Here is a 15,350-nt window from a genome sequence, read left to right on the forward strand (position 1 = left end):
GGCACCGACAGCTTCAAGAGGTGATCAGACACTGAGGAAAACAGCTGGAAAACAGCCTGGGCTGTTTACACTTGGGCAGTAGGTGGGCAATGCTGGGGGCAGGAGCGGGAGAGCACCAGGGGCCGGAGAGGAACCCCCAGGAACAAAGGATTCTTTCCCACTGGGGGAGGGCAGGTTTCCCAGCAGAGGTGTATTTGAAGCTGGGGCAGCTGTTCCTGGGGTTGGAGTCGGTGGGCCCAAAGGCCTGGGTGGGGGGCGGAGGACTCTGAAGTCCAGAGCGCGTGGTGGAATCTGTGTTGGGCTGTGAGCGGGAAGGGTGGGCAGAGCGAGGCCAAAGCCAGGGTCCTTGAATGCCCGCCTGCCCGAGGAATTCGACTTGGGCTGGGAGACGGGGGACAACTGAGTGGTATTTGAACAGGGAAGTGAATTGTGCCCTGTTCTCTGAAGCTGGAATCCAGGGTAGAGGGTGCTGGAGTCCCTTCTGGGGAGGTCTTCTGGGCCTGGCCCTCTAGACTCTCAAGGTCAGAGCCGATCATGCAGTGGGCCCCGGGCCAGGAAGAGGATGAGGTATGAGGAGGGCTGGGCAGCTGTGTCCAGGGCCTGGGTATCACCCTATCCATTCCCCAGGGGCCCATGGAGCACACACAAGTGCCTGTCCCTCTGCTGTCCTTTGAGGCTCATGCTACCTTGCCACAGACTCATCCCCATGAAGCAGAGGAGGACCCTGAGGCTCCAGAGAAGGAAAGGGCTGGATTAAGCAGGAGTCAGGGACAGGGCTACCATGTCCCCACTCTTGTCTTGGGGTTCCTTCCCCCACCAGCTACCTCTCCAGCCCAGGGCATCCTGGAGAGCATCAAAGACCTGGTCCCCACCGCCTGCATCTACGATCTGTTCTGCAACCTCAGACCAGCTCCTTTTCCTCTGGGACCCTCAGTTTTCTCTTCTTACAGATGAGTAATTGACACCCTGTGGTCCCTGGAACCAGAAGTTTCTGTTGAGATCCACCTGGGGGAGGGGGAGGGCAGGACAGACCCCCGGGTCCCTCACCCCTGTTCCAACCCGCACAGCTTGGGGAAGCAGCAGAGGACAACCACAAGAGCTCTGGAGTCAGGTGGCCTGGGTTTGAGCCCCAGCCCACTTTCTGGCTGTGTGATCCAGGCCATTCTCTTAATTTCCCTATGCCCTCACTTTCCTCTTTGTGAAAATAATATAATGATTGTACCTGCTTTTCAGGGTTGTTGGAGAGTAAATGAGATTAGGTGTGGATGGCACTTAGCAGAGGACTGGTTTCTTGTAGAAGGGTTCAGGGCGTGTTCGCAATTTCTTGCTGTCAAGTTTTGCGCCACGTGGACCATTCCGTCTGCATGGGGGGCATCAAGGGTCCTGCTGTCAGTACTCAGAACTGCTCTGCCTGCTCAGCCTAGCCCCTTAGGTTTCTTGGAGCAGCTCCTGCTCCCTGCAGACCTAAGCCCCGGGTAGTTAGGACCTGTCACCAAGTTCTTGGGCTCTCCTCACCCTCTGGGACCTGGGGCTTACCCCCACCCCTGGTCTCCAGGGTGCCAGTCCCTGCTCCAGGCCAGGAGGGGGATGAAACACTCATCCTGGGATAAAAGGCTGGCAGACCTAGGCTGGGCCAATAAACCACCCCACCCTCGCTGGGAGGACCTCTGGGCACCCATGTAAACTGAGTCATGGGGGGTAAGGGGGGTGAGTCATGTGGCCCGTGAGTGGGAGCCAGATGGGGCAGAACTTGCCTATGGAGGGCCTTTGGCCATGCCTCATAAAGCCACAACTCTCAGGGCCCCTCTGACACCCAGCAGGACCCCAGCCTGCTGGGGCTGAGAGGCAGGGGTCTAGAGGTTGGGCTCCAAGCACACAAGCCAGCGCCTGTGTGTTCCTGTGTGAGCGTGAGCGTGTCTGTGCGTGAGCGTGTCTGTGCGGCCGCGGGGAGGGGAGTGAGGCTGGTGGGGAGGGGAGTGAGGCTGGCAGACCGGAAAGGGAGGCTCTGGCTCTGGAGGAAAGGATGGGGGTTTGGAAAGGAGTCAAAGCCCTAAGAGAGGAAGATTTTGGCGGGAATTCTTCTCTGCCCTCTCCTGGCCTCTGGGGGTTTGGCTGATTTTTTTTCCCCGCTGCAGGACAAGCTTTCTCTTTTTAGCCTGGGAGGAGCCAGGGCCCAGTGGGTGACATGTCTGTCCTCTAGAGTCCCCAGGAGCCAGAGCTGCTCAGTGACATCTCAGTCACTGAGCTCCCTGCCGCAGGGGTATGTAGGAGCACTTTGGGGAGTTGTGGAGGCTGCTAGAGCGTTTCTAACCTTGACCGTGGCCAAGTTACTTTACCTCTTCTGGCTGCAGTTCCCTCCTCAGTAAAACGAGGGCTGTGAGGACCAAAATGCATTAATGTGTGCAAACTGCTTGGAGGAACGCCAGGTACCGACTAGGTCATGTGCCCGTTTGTTCTTACTATCTGAGCCCCAGCGCCCTCAACTAAACAAATGGGGGAGGGAAGGGGGTGAGAGGCACCCCTTGTCTGGCCATTGCTTTGGTTCCAGTCTCTGAGGTCATTTCTTGGGAAGCTGACCCTCGTCCCCTACCCCACTGCCTGCTGACCCTGTCCCTCTGTCTGGCAGGGGGGCGGGGGGGTCACAAGGGAGAATGGGTTCAGTGGGTTGCTGGGCTGTGTGCCCTCAGGTTACCCCCTCAGTGTCTGGGGGATGCGCGTCAGAGAAGTGGGGAGTTTCCCTCCCTGGATGAATCAGCTTTGTGACCCAAGCCTCGTCCCTGCCAGGGCCCCTCCCAGCAGGCGGGAGTGGGGTCCAGTTGCCCTGCTGGGAAAATCCCCCAGACCTCACCAAAACCTGGGCTGAAACTTTCTCCCAACTCAGTTGTTTCCGGTCTTTCCTGGCTCAGCCCCTACCCCAACTGAAATCAGGGGTCGGGTAGATAGTCTCCCCATCCCCCGGCCAGCCCCACTAGAGCCTCCTACCTGGTGTTTGGCGTACACAGGACTTGTGAGTGGGAGGAGGTAGATTGTGTGTGTGTGTGTGGGGTCTCCTTTCCCGGGCCTCAGTCATCCTTTATGTGGTTTTATAAAAGAGGGCTGAGCATAGGGGTTTGTCCAAGTTTACTCAGCCTAGCCCACCCTGGGCCTGGGCTGTTTCTTTGCTCCAAACAGGGCAGAATCCCCTGCCAGCCTGAGCGGGGGATCTTGGGGAGCTCCTGGCCTGGTAGGGAAGCGGTCCTTCCCCTAGGCCTGGGAGATGGGAGAGCCTTCCTGCTCAGGTAGGCTTAGTCATTGTACTCTCTGGGTCTCAGTTTCTCCATCAGTCAAATAGGAATATTAAGTCTTGGCCCAGCCTGTTCTCCCCGGCAGTTCTGAGAACCCACTTCGTGTGCTTTACAAGTCAGATCCTAAGTCCTGGCTGGGGCTTGTTTGCCTTAGCAGCCCCTCATTCCGGTGGAGCTTTCCTGCAGTGGCGGCTCTGCCATGCCGTCAGGGTAGAAAGGCCTGGATTCAGACCTTAGCTCTGCCCCTTACGGCTTTGTAACCTGGAACCAATCACTGAACCACTTTGGGCCTCGGTTTCCTCGACGGCAAAACAGCAATAATAACAGAGCCACGTGAGACTTTGAGGAGAGGATGGAGGAAAACATTCAGCACGGTGCCTGGCTCTCGTAATGAACGGAATGAGGAAACAGGCCCGGAGACAGAGAGTGACTTTCATTCACTCATTCACTTATTCGATGTGTATCTGGCACTTGGGCTCGGCCAGGTCCTGTGCTGGACCCTGCAGACACCCTGTGGGACAAAGTGGAGCCATTGTCCTTGTGGGGGGGTCGCCCCACACACAGATGAGAATCGCAGTGGGGTGGGTGTTATGGGAGCCTGAGGTGTGGGTGAATGAGGAAGGAGAAGTCTCTGGGAGGAGGGGCTGGTAGGTGTGAGGTGTGTTTAGTCAGGAAAGCATGGGAGGGTCAGGCACACCAAATGGAGGGCATGAGCAAGGCACCGAAGCGAGAATGCCCAGCATGACTGCAAGAAAACGGGTAGCTGTTTGCTTCTGGAGTGAGAAGGGTGAAGCAGAGAGTGGAGGAGTCCGGGGGAACAGGCAGGGCTGGATTCAGATTGAAATCTGGATTCGGATTTTAGTTGATTTATGGAGAGGTTGCTCTGGTCAAGCACTGTGCTAGGCTCTTGGGACAGGGCTGAGATTTTAGATGCTGTTCTTGCTTTCACTAAGACCCCCAGTCTGGGCACGCGGCTTGGGGACCAGTGGAAGATAGGCATCAAATGAGTGATTACATAAGTAACCTCCCGATCCTTGCTGAACGACAGGTGTTCAAGCAGAAGGAACAGCCTGAGACCCAGGGCTGCGTGCCAAGGGGTGAAGGAAGTGCCAGTTGGTTTCAGTGGGGTGAGCACAGGCGGGAAGGGGCACCTGAGGAGAGCTGGGGCTCGGCAGGGGTCTAGGGTCATGGCTGCCTCGGGAGAGTGGACTCCAGATTGCAGGCTATGGGGAACCATGGAAGGGCTTTGAGTAGGAGAGGGACACAGGTAGCTCTGCAGGGGAGCTGGCTGCAGGGGGATAGACGGGGTCAGTCGGAGAGAATGGGGCAGCGGAGGCAAACTGCGGTGGTGTGGGAGGGAGAGTGAGGACTGGGCTAAGGCAAGGCCATGAGGATGGAAGAGAGAGGGAGAGTTTGTGAAATGCTTAGGAAATGTTAGGAAAGGACCATCAGATGCTGTTGATACCACCTGGGCTGCTTTGTGGGACCCATCAGGGCCTGGCAGGACCCCTCGGAGCCTTGGCCCAATTTGGTCAAGCGCAAAGCATTGCTTGTCTGAGGGAGGCAGGGTAACGGGGCTCCAAATCAGACCACCTGGGACTCCCCAGGGCTGGGCTGAGGCAACTCAGGGCTGGGGAAACTCGGGGTGAGGAGGAAGCTGGGGAGGGGGCTGAGGCAGCATCTCATGACTCACCCACTTCCATCCAGTCAGCCCGGTGGCATCTCCGCTCCCCTGCTCCAAATTCCAATTTGGTGAGGCTGCTGGAGGCTGAGTCAGCTCCGGCACGGCACGAGAGCAGCGTCCCAAGGGGCTCCTTGCCAGAAACCTCGGCCCCCAACCAAGGCCAAGGCCAGGCTCCCAGACTACAGTAGCCTGAGCCGAGTGGTGCTGCCCACGATCATGTGAGTGACTGTGCCTTGTGGGTTGTGAAGAACTCACAGTGGGTGAGGCCCTGGGTAACAGTCCAAGGAGGAGGCAATGGCCGGGGGCTAAGTCCTCCTCTGCTCAGCTCACCACACGACCCTGGGAGAATTCCTTTTCCCTCTTGGCCTCTATTTTCTTGACCACACAGTGGGACCCACATCTCCTAAGCAGCTTATGATACTTAAATAAGACATATGAAGTGCTTTGCAAACTGCCCAGTGGCCCAGGATAGTCAGGGTTGGAGAAGTGAGGCAAAACGTGAGAATGTCCAGAGTTCCTTACAGCTGTGCAGGCTGCTTACTGCCTAAGAAGTCCAACCTAGGCTGTCGAAATCTAGCCCATCCTCCACTCACTGGGCTGTATTCCCTAACCTAGAAATGCTAGGACCAAGAGGGTACCCTTCTCTGACACAAATACACCCAGTAGGGCCCAGTAGTAGCCCCTCAGACTTTGCTGGGTCAAGCCCCTAGATTTATGGGAAACCACTAAGAAACCGATTCTGATTCTTGGGATGGAGGAGAAGCAGGACTGGTTTTGCAGAGGCTCTCAGGGAGGTTCCCAGCCTTGGCAGGGAGATGAATCTTATTACTGGGGAGCAGTTAGGGGTTCCCAGGTAGGGCAGAGAAGAAGTCTCACTTGGCTGGGCCTCTCCTCAGAAACCAAAGCAGGCAACCAGTATTTTAAAAAACACTCAAGACACGGACCCAAACTGGGTTTTATTGAAATGCCAGGAGCAGGCACATGTCAAAATAGTAAAGGAAGGAAGGAAGGAAGGAAGGAAGGTGGTGCAGGCTGTTTGAGGTGACAGGGGAGGGGCAGGCCCCATGTCCATGGCCCTGACATCCCCTCTCTCTGCCAAGGGCTGAGTGGGTACAATTACCCTCCCCCCCACGAAATAGCATGCTTAAGCCTGCAGGGCCTTTGCCCCCTGGACTGTGAAGGCTCCAAGAGGGACCGGAAGCACTCATTTTTGTCTCTTGTGAGGGAGGAGAAGGAAAGGTTTCAGGAGAGGTACAGCTGGGGATGAGGGTGGCCGGGGCAGGCTCTCCTCCTGGGAATCTGTACCCAGTCTGTGGTCCTGGATGACAGAGGGGAGCAGCAGTGAAAAGAGAGGCTGAGGGTCCGGCCCTCAGGGAGCCAGAGCCTCCAGCTGGTGGGGACTTGAGTCAGCCCTGAACAGAGGGCAAGAGTTCAAGGGGATCGAAGATGCAGGCAGTTCCCGGTTGACCGACTGACTGACGCAGTCCTCAGAGCTGGGGGGCTCAAATTCCGTGGGACAAAGAGGAGGAAGACGGGAGAATCCATCCCTAGCAGGGGGGGGTGGCGAGGGGGGCAAAAGGTGGTCTCCCCTGACTAGCCGAATTAGGTCAGTTCCACATTGTTGGCGCGGTCCAGCACACGGGAGCCACGGGTACTGCCCCCCAGCTGAAAACGACTCTCGTAGAGAGTGGGGCAGAGGTGCCAGCGGTTGGCCCGGTAGATGCCCAGGTAGGTGTAGACGTCAGGCTTGTAGGTGAGCAGACACTTGATGCCTGCCGCACGGATGGCTGCATCCGCCTCTAGCACACCCAAGCGGTCCGTGAAGTCATCTGTGTAAACACAGATGACTTGGCGCCCCCCCTCCCTGGCCCGTGGGCTCACCTTGGCCACCTGAAGCCGGCCCTCGACCACAGCCCGAGCAATGCCGGCCCAGGCGTGGTCCAGCTTGAAGCCAGGTGCCAGGTGTATCAGCCACTTGCCAGAGAGCACATGATGGGTGATGGCCAGCTGGCGCAGGGTACTCGGTGTGATGGGCCGCCCACTGGTCTGCAGAGCTTCCCAGGCTGCCTGCAGGCCCTGCACATCACCCGAGTTGGGGACGTAGCCCTGCCCATATGCCGCAATCCAGCCCACAGGCTCAGAGTTGGGCGAGCCAGGGTCCCCATAGCGAGTAACTTGCGAGGGTGGGTACTTGGCCAACCAGGCATCCAGCTCGGCGGCAGGTGTGGTGCGGGCATCAAACACCAGCCAGGGGTCCATGTCCGCTGCCATGGCCTCCGCGGCCAGGTGCTCGGCAGTGAAGCCATCCTCACGGCCGCCTGGAGAATCTTCCTCCTCCATCTCTTCACCGGGCTCCATCCTGCTGTGGAGGAACCGAGTTAGCGCAGGTCCAGGACACATCTACATCTTGGCTGGGCCCTAGCAGGTGCGGCCAATGAGCTAAACTCTGTGGCCTTGGGTGAGACTTAAGGTCCCATGCCTCAGTTGCCTCATCTCTACAGCTGACAACTGTTCCTGTTCCCTAGAGCTGTCGAGCCTTAAACGCCCCAGGTGGAATAAGGGCTCCATAAAGGCTGTTGCTCAGCTCATTATCACTCTCCCTAATGCACAGACCCAAAACTGAGGCTCAGAGAGAAGTGACTTACCCAAGGTCACACCTGCAATGAGTGACAGAGCCGAAATGTGAATTCAGGTTGGGGAGCAAACAGCCCAGCTACACCTCCTGGCCCTGCCAATAACTGGCAGGAATCCGGAGCGCCGGGATTTAACGAGGGAAGCAAAGAAGCGCACGTTCGCGCAGCATCGAGGCAGGCCCAGTAGGGCCAGACCCTCGAGGATGGCGCTGTCAGGTCCACCTGAAGACAAGCACGCTGAGGCCCAGAAAGAGCAGTGCCCGGTCCAAGGCCAATGGGGCGGCAGCCGGACTGGAACCCAGGCTTGTTAGAGCCTAGGAATGCGCCAGCCTCGGGCCAGCCGCGCCCGCCGCCATTAGCGCCCACAGCCCGAGCCGCGCCCCCGCCCAGCCCTGCCCCGTCCCGCAGCCCCGCCGTCACCTCCGGCCTTCGCCGCGCTCGGCGCCGGCCCAGCCCCGCGCCCGGTTCCGCTCCTGCCGGGGCTCTGCACCGCCGCCGCCGCCGCCACCTCCGCTGCCGCCGCCGCCACCACCGCCGCGCCCCGCCCCCGCCACGGCTGCCGCCGCCGCCATCTTAGCGCCCGCCGTCTCAACAACAACTTTATAGACAAGCGCAGCACGGGGCGGGGCCACCGGGCCAGTCTGCCGCGCCGCGGGGCGGGGCCTGAGAGGGGGAGGGGCTGACCCCGGGGGCGGGGCCGGGATCCGGGGGCGGGGCTAACGTTCGTTCTCCTAAGCTTGGGGGGCCGGCGGGAGTGGCGGTCCGGTCCGGGATCGACGCGCACCGCCGGGGAGGCTCCAAGGGGAGGGCTCTCCGGCCTTGAGAGCGGCGTGCTGACCGGCGGCGCTAGGACCTCGTGGGGAGCGGCGGGGGCGGAGCAGGCGGCACCAGGACCCGGGGGAACCGCGGCAGGCGGGCGGCGAGCAGGCCCGGGGGCCGGGAAGCTGCGGGCGGCGGCGCTGGGCCCGGTGCGGCGAGAGAGGCCCTGAGATGCCGAGCAAGAAGAAAAAGTATAACGCGCGGTTCCCGCCGGTGAGCACGTGGCCGGGCCCGGAGGAGCAGGCCGGGCTCCCGGGAGGCTCGGGCCCAAGCCCGGCTGGGTGGGGGGGGTGGGCGCGTCGCGATGTTCGGGGGCACGGACGCCCCGCCCCCTTCCGTGCTCTCTTGGCGTCGGGGCCCCCCGCCCCCTTTCTCCCGGATACCCTCTCTCATCCCCACGCCCCAGCACCCCTTTCTGGGACGGAGGTGACAGGGTCCGAGTTTTCTGCCCCCTTCCCAGGCGCGGATCAAGAAGATCATGCAAACTGACGAAGAGATCGGAAAGGTGGCAGCGGCGGTGCCTGTCATCATCTGTATCCTGTCGGGGCCTGGCCAGGTTGAGGGACGTGGGGTAGGGAGGAAGCCCGGGGTCGCCTTCTTTAGGCTGGGGATCCCCCACCCGTATTCTCCTTGACGCTCCTCAGCGCGGGCGCTTGAGCTGTTCCTGGAGTCCCTGTTGAAGAAGGCTTGCCAGGTGACCCAGTCTCGAAATGCCAAGACCATGACCACATCACACCTGTGAGTGGCCCGGAGCCGGTCTGGCCCAGTGGGACCCTGCCCCAGGAGTTCACACACTTAGGGGAGGTGGGAGGCTGCTGGGAGACCAGCAGTGCCTCAGACACTGGTGGGTTTGAACTGGGGGAGGAGGGGCTGGGTGGTCTAGCCTAATGGGTAGATCCCTTAGTGGAGATGGGGTGGAGGTTTTCCAGGCTCCGTTCTCCTGACATCCAAAGACCCTTACTGTCCCTTGCTGAGGGCCCAGACATCTGGGCCCCACCTGAATGCCGTCTTCTCTCCACCACTTCCAGGAAGCAGTGCATTGAGCTGGAGCAGCAGTTTGACTTCTTGAAGGACCTGGTGGCTTCTGTGCCTGACATGCAGGGAGACGGGGAAGACAACCACATGGACGGGGACAAGGGTACCCGCAGGTGGGGAGCCAGGGCCAGGTGTCCAGGCAAGGAAGGCCAAGGCCACCCGGGTTGGGGGTGGTTGGGGGTTGGTCAGGGAGTGCTGAGATCTCTGGGCAGATGGACTGTCCCTTCCCGAAGGGGCCGGAAGCCTGGCAGCGGTGGCCGGAAGAATGGTGGGATGGGAAGCAAAAGCAAGGACAAGAAGCTGTCAGGGACGGACTCGGAGCAGGAGGTAAGTGAGGCCCCCCCAGCCCCTTGCCCTACCCTGTGGTGTGGAGAGGGCAGACTTCTGTCAGGCCTTGTTGGCTGGATACCTGGTCCCGTCCTCACCTATGCTTTTTTGTAAATTGGGCCCGTAAAGGTTAGGCTGTAGAGCTTAGTCTTCTGTCCTTGCCACTCCTGAGGGTCTAGGCTCTCCAGTGATGAGCTCATGCTTTTCTTGTCATCTCTGCTCCTTGCCTTGCTCCCAGGATGACTCTGATGACACAGACACTGATGGGGAAGAGGAGACATCACAGGCTCCAGCCCAGGCCAGCCATCCCCCTGCCCACTTTCAGAGGTAAGCCCCTCAGTGGCAAGAGAGGGGGGCTAGCAGACTCCACAAGGCTGACATGTCCTTTTCGTCCTCGTGGCAGATCTGGAGGACAGGAGGGGAGGAACTGAGGAGGGCTTAAATGCAGGAGACTGCTCTCAGAAGGTCTCCTCCCTGACCCGCACCCAGCCCCACTGAACATGTGACTTGTTCTAGGTCCTTCCCTTCTCTGGGCTTGGCCACCCCCAGTACACAGGGCCACGGGCTCCATGCTGGCGGGGGTGAGGCAGGGCTCAGCGGGCAGAAATGGGTACCGGAGAGGGGCCTGATCGTTCTCTCCTGCTTTCTGCCCTGCAGCCCCCCGGCACCTTTCATGCCCTTCACCTCGACTCTGCCTCTGCCCCCAGCCCCCCCGGGCCCCTCGGCACCTGACGCAGAGGACGAAGAGGACTATGACTCCTAGCGCCCTCTGCCCCCCAGGCCATGCCCCCTTTTAGTTGGTTTTAGTTGCTCTGGGGGGAGGAGAGAAGATAGAGCTGTTCTTAAATTTATTAAAAAATTAATAATAAAAGGGAACACCCGTGTCTGTCCCAGCCTGCGTCCAGGGCTCCGTGGCCACCTTCCTGTCCATCCACCTGCTTTCTCTGTGCTGAGCTGAGGCTAAGAGCGGTGGCGGGCAGGGCAGCCGCTGAGTGAAAGGAGGGTCCAGAGGCCACGGTTCGGCCAGGGCGGGAGCAGGGGTGCTGGCGGAAGGAAGGTGGGCAGAGTGGTGGTGTAGGGCCGGAGCCGGGGGTGCTGGTTACTCTGGGGGACGACCTGTTCCGTTGTGCCGTGGGACCCTGGCGAGGTTCCTGTCTTTCTCTGAGCCTCTTCTGCCCCTTCTGGACTGCTGCAGAGGGACAGATTGGACAAATAACGGAAAAAGGCCTTGCAGACTACAGAGCTCGGTGCCTGGTGCAATGAAGGGCACGTGGGAAGGGCCGTGGGAGCAGAGGTAGGTCGGACTGTCGAGGGCTCAAAGATCCCCTTTCAAGCAGGACAGTGACCCAGGTAGTCAGTCCACCCCCATTTCTGAGCAGACCCTGGGACCGTGGGGTCCCCAAGGCAGACGTGTGCCTTCAGGGAGCCAGGGCTGGTGAGGCCGTTGGGAGACACGGCGGCCAAAGGGCAGACTCGAGGTGTGTGTCGTCCGTAGACTCACGGGTGCCACGAGCTCACTGGCTGTGGGGCTGAGAGGGAGGGAACCCTTAGGGACTGCCAGCTTGCTTTCTGCAGCGACTTGGGCAGGGGCCCTTTTCCAGCTGGAGGACACAGAGAAAGAGCGAGATTAGGGTCAGGATCACAAGTTGGGCTGTGGTGAGTTTTGGGCACCTGTGAAGCTGCCAAGGGGAGACATCAATGGGCTGTGGAATATTGGGGGCCTGGAGACAGACGTGTGAGCCTTAAGAGGAGGCGACCCCACCCCAGGGAGAGAGGGGAGGGCCTGGGCAGGCCACCAAAGGAGACGGAAGAGCAGCCACACCCAGCGCCTTTGGGAGCCACAGGTGGTGCCCGTCCAGGTGTGTCTGGGAGAAGGGAGAGGTCAGCTGTCACAGCCGCTCGCAGGTTTTAGGGAACACTTGGTCGTGGCTGATGGCCGGGAGCAGGAGGTGAGAAGCCAAGGCGAGGGGAAGCGGGCTCAGGGCTGAGAAGCAGAGGCCAGAGCCATGGCTCAGAACAAGGACAGAGAAATGGTTTTGGGTTTTGTTTTCTAAGTTAGCGGAAACACAGGCCGTCGTGAGGGAGGGGACTGAAGGATGGGAGGGAGACTGAGGCAGTGAGGCGAGCTTGCCTAAGGCTGACCCCCGCCTGACCAGGGCGAGGGGGAGGACACTGAGTGGGTTTGGCAGGGACACTGAGGTATTCAGTTTTGGTGCTACAGGGTCTGACTTCTTTGGGGCGCAGGAGGCTGAGTGGCAGGCGTGGATGGGCCCGGGCGCCCGGGGCCAGGGGGTCACCCTGGTCCTGTCCTGCCATCTTTTGGGGAGTATCTCTCTCGTGCTCACTCTATAGTGAGTGCAGCTGTCCCCTCTCCCTGAGGTGGAGGGGTGGGAACATTGCAACACACACTCTGGCCCCTGTGAGGGGTGGAGGCTGGGTCGTGGCCCTAACAGGCCAGTTAGCGGCCCTGACCCTTGGGACTCAAGGTGGGACTGTTGGGGAAGGGTCTTGACAAGACGGTCAGCTTTGCCATGGCAGCGGGAGACAGCAGGGAGCCCTTTCCGGAGTCCTGGTGAGGGTGACAGTGGCCACGCTGGGGTAGCAAAGCTGACAGAACGTAGGTTGGGCGCTGCCGGCGGGTGATTCTGACTGAGAAGGAAGCCAGCGCTGGAGACCCAGGAGCCTCAGAGAGACCCGTTTGTGATGACACCAGGACCCAGTCTTGCCTGAACCCCGTCTATCTTAGACTTCCTAGTCACGTGAGCCAATAAACATTGTTCTCCCTCAAAGACAGTTGGCTTTCCGTCACTTGTGACTGCAAGAGCTCTGGTGGCAGGGACCACGAATGGGAAGCGGTTTCCAGCGGCCCGGGAGCGGAAGCAGTCTTCCTGGCAGCCAGCTGGGCCCAGTCCCGGCAAGCTGGACACCGGGGTCTGCAGAGCCGAGGGCATGCCATGCAGGTGTGACGCATGTAGGTGGGAGAGGAAGACGCCTTTGGAACTGGTGGCTGGGCCACGGCTGGAGATGAGCTTCTGAACTGAGAAGGTTCCAGAGCGGAGAGGCTGGGAACGACTGGAGAAGGCAAGAAGCCCAGGACGCTGGGAGCAGCCTTCCAGGCAAAAGACTTAAGGAGGCCCAGGTGAGGGGGAGACGCCCAGGAGCCTCTGTGTTGTCGGCCCTGCTGCTTCAGCCGGGGCGGTGAGCTGAGGGGCATAACCTCTGGAGCCAGGCTGTGGGTTCGAATCCTGACTTCTCCATGTGCTAGCCTCAAGCGAGTTCTATAGCTTTTCTGTATGTCAGTTTTCTCTGTAAAGTGGGGCTCTGGGTTACCTATGTTAGTTATCATGCTATACTACATACACTAGTTATTAGGGCAAGCGGCTGACTTAAAATACATAGGCTCAAAGGCAGTGAACTTTATTGCTGGCTCACATGAGACTCTTAAGGAGATTGATCTGATCAACGGCAGTGTTTCTTTAAGAGGGACTTCAGGGCCCAGGCCCCTTCCATCTTGGGGCCCCACCGTTCTCAACCCATGAGTTTCAAAGGACAAGCTCGTAGCCCACAGAGGTGTTTTGCGCCAGGGTTGGAAGTGGCCCCATTGCCTCTTTCTACGGGAACTGTCACAAGGTCCCACCTGAGGGGAGCTAGGAAAAGTGGTCTAGCCACCCGGTGTGTCCAACTGGCTGGTTCTGCTCACAGGTCTTTGGGAAGGGCCTAACCCAGTGTTCGCAATGTGTTAGGAGTGCAGCCTCCTGAGTGAGGGCAGGGGCCCCGAGGAGATGATATCCTTGACTGGGCCTGGCCCCTTGGTGCATCCTGGGAAGGGGAAAGATGGCTGTGCCCGGCGGGCAACCCTGGGCACCAGGGGCCAGCAGCTTGCTGACATTCCACCTGCAGGGCTCTGTCTGGGTCCAGATGATCTTCTCCCTTCATTCTCTCTTTCCACTGGGGGGGGCCTTGGGCATTGGGCCAAGTGCTATCTGAATGCGTCAGCCCAGCCTTGGCCCCACCCTGGGGTATTAAGTGTGACCAGGGTGTGAAACGGGCAGCTGCTCCTGAGACAGCACGGCCACCAGGGGCTGTCCCCCCTCAGGTGCAAGGTACAGACCCACCCCCCTTGCCAAACAGAGAGGCCCCCTCTAGAGTGCACCTGAGGAGCCAAACGTTCAGCAGAGGTTCCTTGATCACCCCACATCCTCATGCAGCAGGGACAGGAGAGGCCGTAGTCACCCACCGGGAGCAGGAAACAAAGAGCGTGCTGTCGCTGGGGGCTGGCGTGGAAGCTAGTGGCCCCAGAGCTCACACTGCTGGTGGGGATCTCAGATGGTGCGACCACCTTAGAAAACGGTTGGGCGGCTCCTCCTCGAGTCCACTGACCTACACTTCCCCGCACGCATGGTTCCGTTCCTAGGCAGGTGTCCACCAACAGACATACAGGAATGTTTGTAGCTCCCGGCCAAGACAACCCACAGGCCCAGCAGCAAGAGTGTGACTAAGGAAATGATGGAATATTGGGCAATAGAAGAGCCACAGAAAAGCCCTAACCACCATCACACGCAACAGCATGGGCCGATCGCGTGGACGTTCTGTTGAGCCAAAGAAGCCAAACACAGGATTCCATGTGATGATCGTTCATTTAAATGACGTTCCGGGGCAGACAGTGGGATTCAGCGTGATGCTACCATTTGGGGGGAGGAGAGGGGCTGGGAGGGGGTGCAAAGCAGCCCTCTGGAAATGTTTCACTGCTCGAACTGGGTGGTGTTTGTATGTAAAAGTACATTAAAGCCACACATTTCAGATGTGTGTTTGTAGGATGACCTCATATCAATTTCATCTATCTCTTGGGAGCCCGTGGCCTGCTAGGTAGTGATGATTATGTATGTTCTCTGGGTTTATTTCTGATGGGGTGGGGAGAGACAATGAGGAAGACATAGAGTATGTCAGATGGTGGGGCGCGCCCTGGGGAGAAGGAAGCACAGTAAGGGAGGAGGTGGGAGTCCGGGGGCAGGAAGGGTGGCCCCAGCCATCCCATATAGGTTTTAGGGGAGGCTCTGACAAGGTGAGATTAGAGTAGAAAACCAAGGAGAGGGCTCCAGGTGGAGGGACAGCGAGGGCAAAGCCCTGGGGGACTGTGATTTGATTGGGTCCGGTGTCCCTATGGGCTTCCCCCGGCTCCCACGACCTTGCCCACTGCCCAGGAGCCTGACTTAGGAGCCACCAGCCCAGTATTTGGGCTGCCTTGGCTGAGGGGTGTTTTTGTGGCAGCCTGTTAGGATGCCTCAGAAGTTTCCTGAAGGGGAAGAAGGTAGTGGTGTGGGCACAGTAGGAGCACTTAGCCACACCCGCCCTGTGCAGGGCTCAGGGGCCTGGTGAGTGGGGAAGTGGGAGTTAATGGCCTGCCTCCTTCTCTTACCCGAGGGCCATCCTTTCTCAAGTACAATAGGTTTGTCTCCAGGACATGAAGGGAACCAAGTTCCTACCGTCCCAGGCCCCCAGGCTGTGGGCACAATGGCAGGGGGATGACACCTGTGACCCAGATGCTCTACCAGGGGCTTGGTCCCTCCT

The 15,350-nt window shown here is 59.5% G+C and overlaps 2 protein-coding genes and 1 long non-coding RNA gene across 7 annotated transcripts; 2 read left to right on the forward strand and 1 right to left on the reverse strand.

The window, feature by feature from the left end:
* Positions 1–5,905: 5,905 nt before the first annotated feature.
* CUNH11orf68 (chromosome unknown C11orf68 homolog) lies at positions 5,906–8,188 on the reverse strand. Of its 3 annotated transcripts, none has more exons than XM_032879499.1 (2): positions 8,022–8,188; positions 5,906–7,327 (listed from the first exon to the last, which is right to left on the reverse strand). In XM_032879499.1, the coding sequence occupies exons 1-2, from the start codon at positions 8,171–8,173 to the stop codon at positions 6,571–6,573; spliced, it is 909 nt and encodes a 302-aa protein (XP_032735390.1). In that variant the 5' UTR covers positions 8,174–8,188; the 3' UTR covers positions 5,906–6,570. The 3 variants fall into 3 exon arrangements, with proteins under 3 accessions (XP_032735390.1, XP_032735389.1, XP_032735391.1); XM_032879498.1 differs by having other exon boundaries at positions 5,906–7,330; XM_032879500.1 differs by lacking the exon at positions 8,022–8,188 and adding an exon at positions 7,614–7,961 and having other exon boundaries at positions 5,906–7,330.
* Positions 8,189–8,321: 133 nt separating this feature from the next.
* DRAP1 (DR1 associated protein 1) lies at positions 8,322–10,658 on the forward strand. 3 transcript variants are annotated; one of them, XM_032879503.1, is made up of 7 exons: positions 8,322–8,633; positions 8,881–8,953; positions 9,065–9,158; positions 9,449–9,568; positions 9,668–9,782; positions 10,021–10,109; positions 10,440–10,658. In XM_032879503.1, the coding sequence occupies exons 1-7, from the start codon at positions 8,592–8,594 to the stop codon at positions 10,543–10,545; spliced, it is 639 nt and encodes a 212-aa protein (XP_032735394.1). In that variant the 5' UTR covers positions 8,322–8,591; the 3' UTR covers positions 10,546–10,658. The 3 variants fall into 3 exon arrangements, with proteins under 3 accessions (XP_032735394.1, XP_032735396.1, XP_032735395.1); XM_032879505.1 differs by lacking the exon at positions 10,440–10,658 and adding an exon at positions 10,186–10,310; XM_032879504.1 differs by having other exon boundaries at positions 8,325–8,633; positions 9,689–9,782.
* Positions 10,659–12,238: 1,580 nt separating this feature from the next.
* LOC116880205 lies at positions 12,239–14,599 on the forward strand. Its single transcript, XR_004385184.1, has 2 exons — positions 12,239–12,921; positions 14,197–14,599. It is a non-coding gene; the product is annotated as an uncharacterized LOC116880205 (long non-coding RNA).
* Positions 14,600–15,350: the final 751 nt, after the last annotated feature.

The sequence above is a fragment of the Lontra canadensis genome, unplaced genomic scaffold (genome assembly GCF_010015895.1).
Source record: "Lontra canadensis isolate GAN:19392208 unplaced genomic scaffold, GSC_riverotter_1.0 scaffold66, whole genome shotgun sequence".
Classification (NCBI taxonomy): Eukaryota; Metazoa; Chordata; class Mammalia; order Carnivora; family Mustelidae; genus Lontra; species Lontra canadensis.

Coding starts and splice junctions, on each gene's coding strand:
- CUNH11orf68 (XM_032879498.1), bottom strand. CDS start 8,173: ATGGCGGCGGCGGCAGCCGTGGCGGGGGCGGGGCGCGGCGGTGGTGGC. Junction 7,331..8,021: donor GAGCGCGGCGAAGGCCGGAG/GTGACGGCGGGG, acceptor GTTCCTCCACAG/CAGGATGGAGCCCGGTGAAG.
- DRAP1 (XM_032879503.1), top strand. CDS start 8,592: ATGCCGAGCAAGAAGAAAAAGTATAACGCGCGGTTCCCGCCG. Junction 8,634..8,880: donor ATAACGCGCGGTTCCCGCCG/GTGAGCACGTGG, acceptor CCCCCTTCCCAG/GCGCGGATCAAGAAGATCAT. Junction 8,954..9,064: donor GGCGGTGCCTGTCATCATCT/GTATCCTGTCGG, acceptor GACGCTCCTCAG/CGCGGGCGCTTGAGCTGTTC.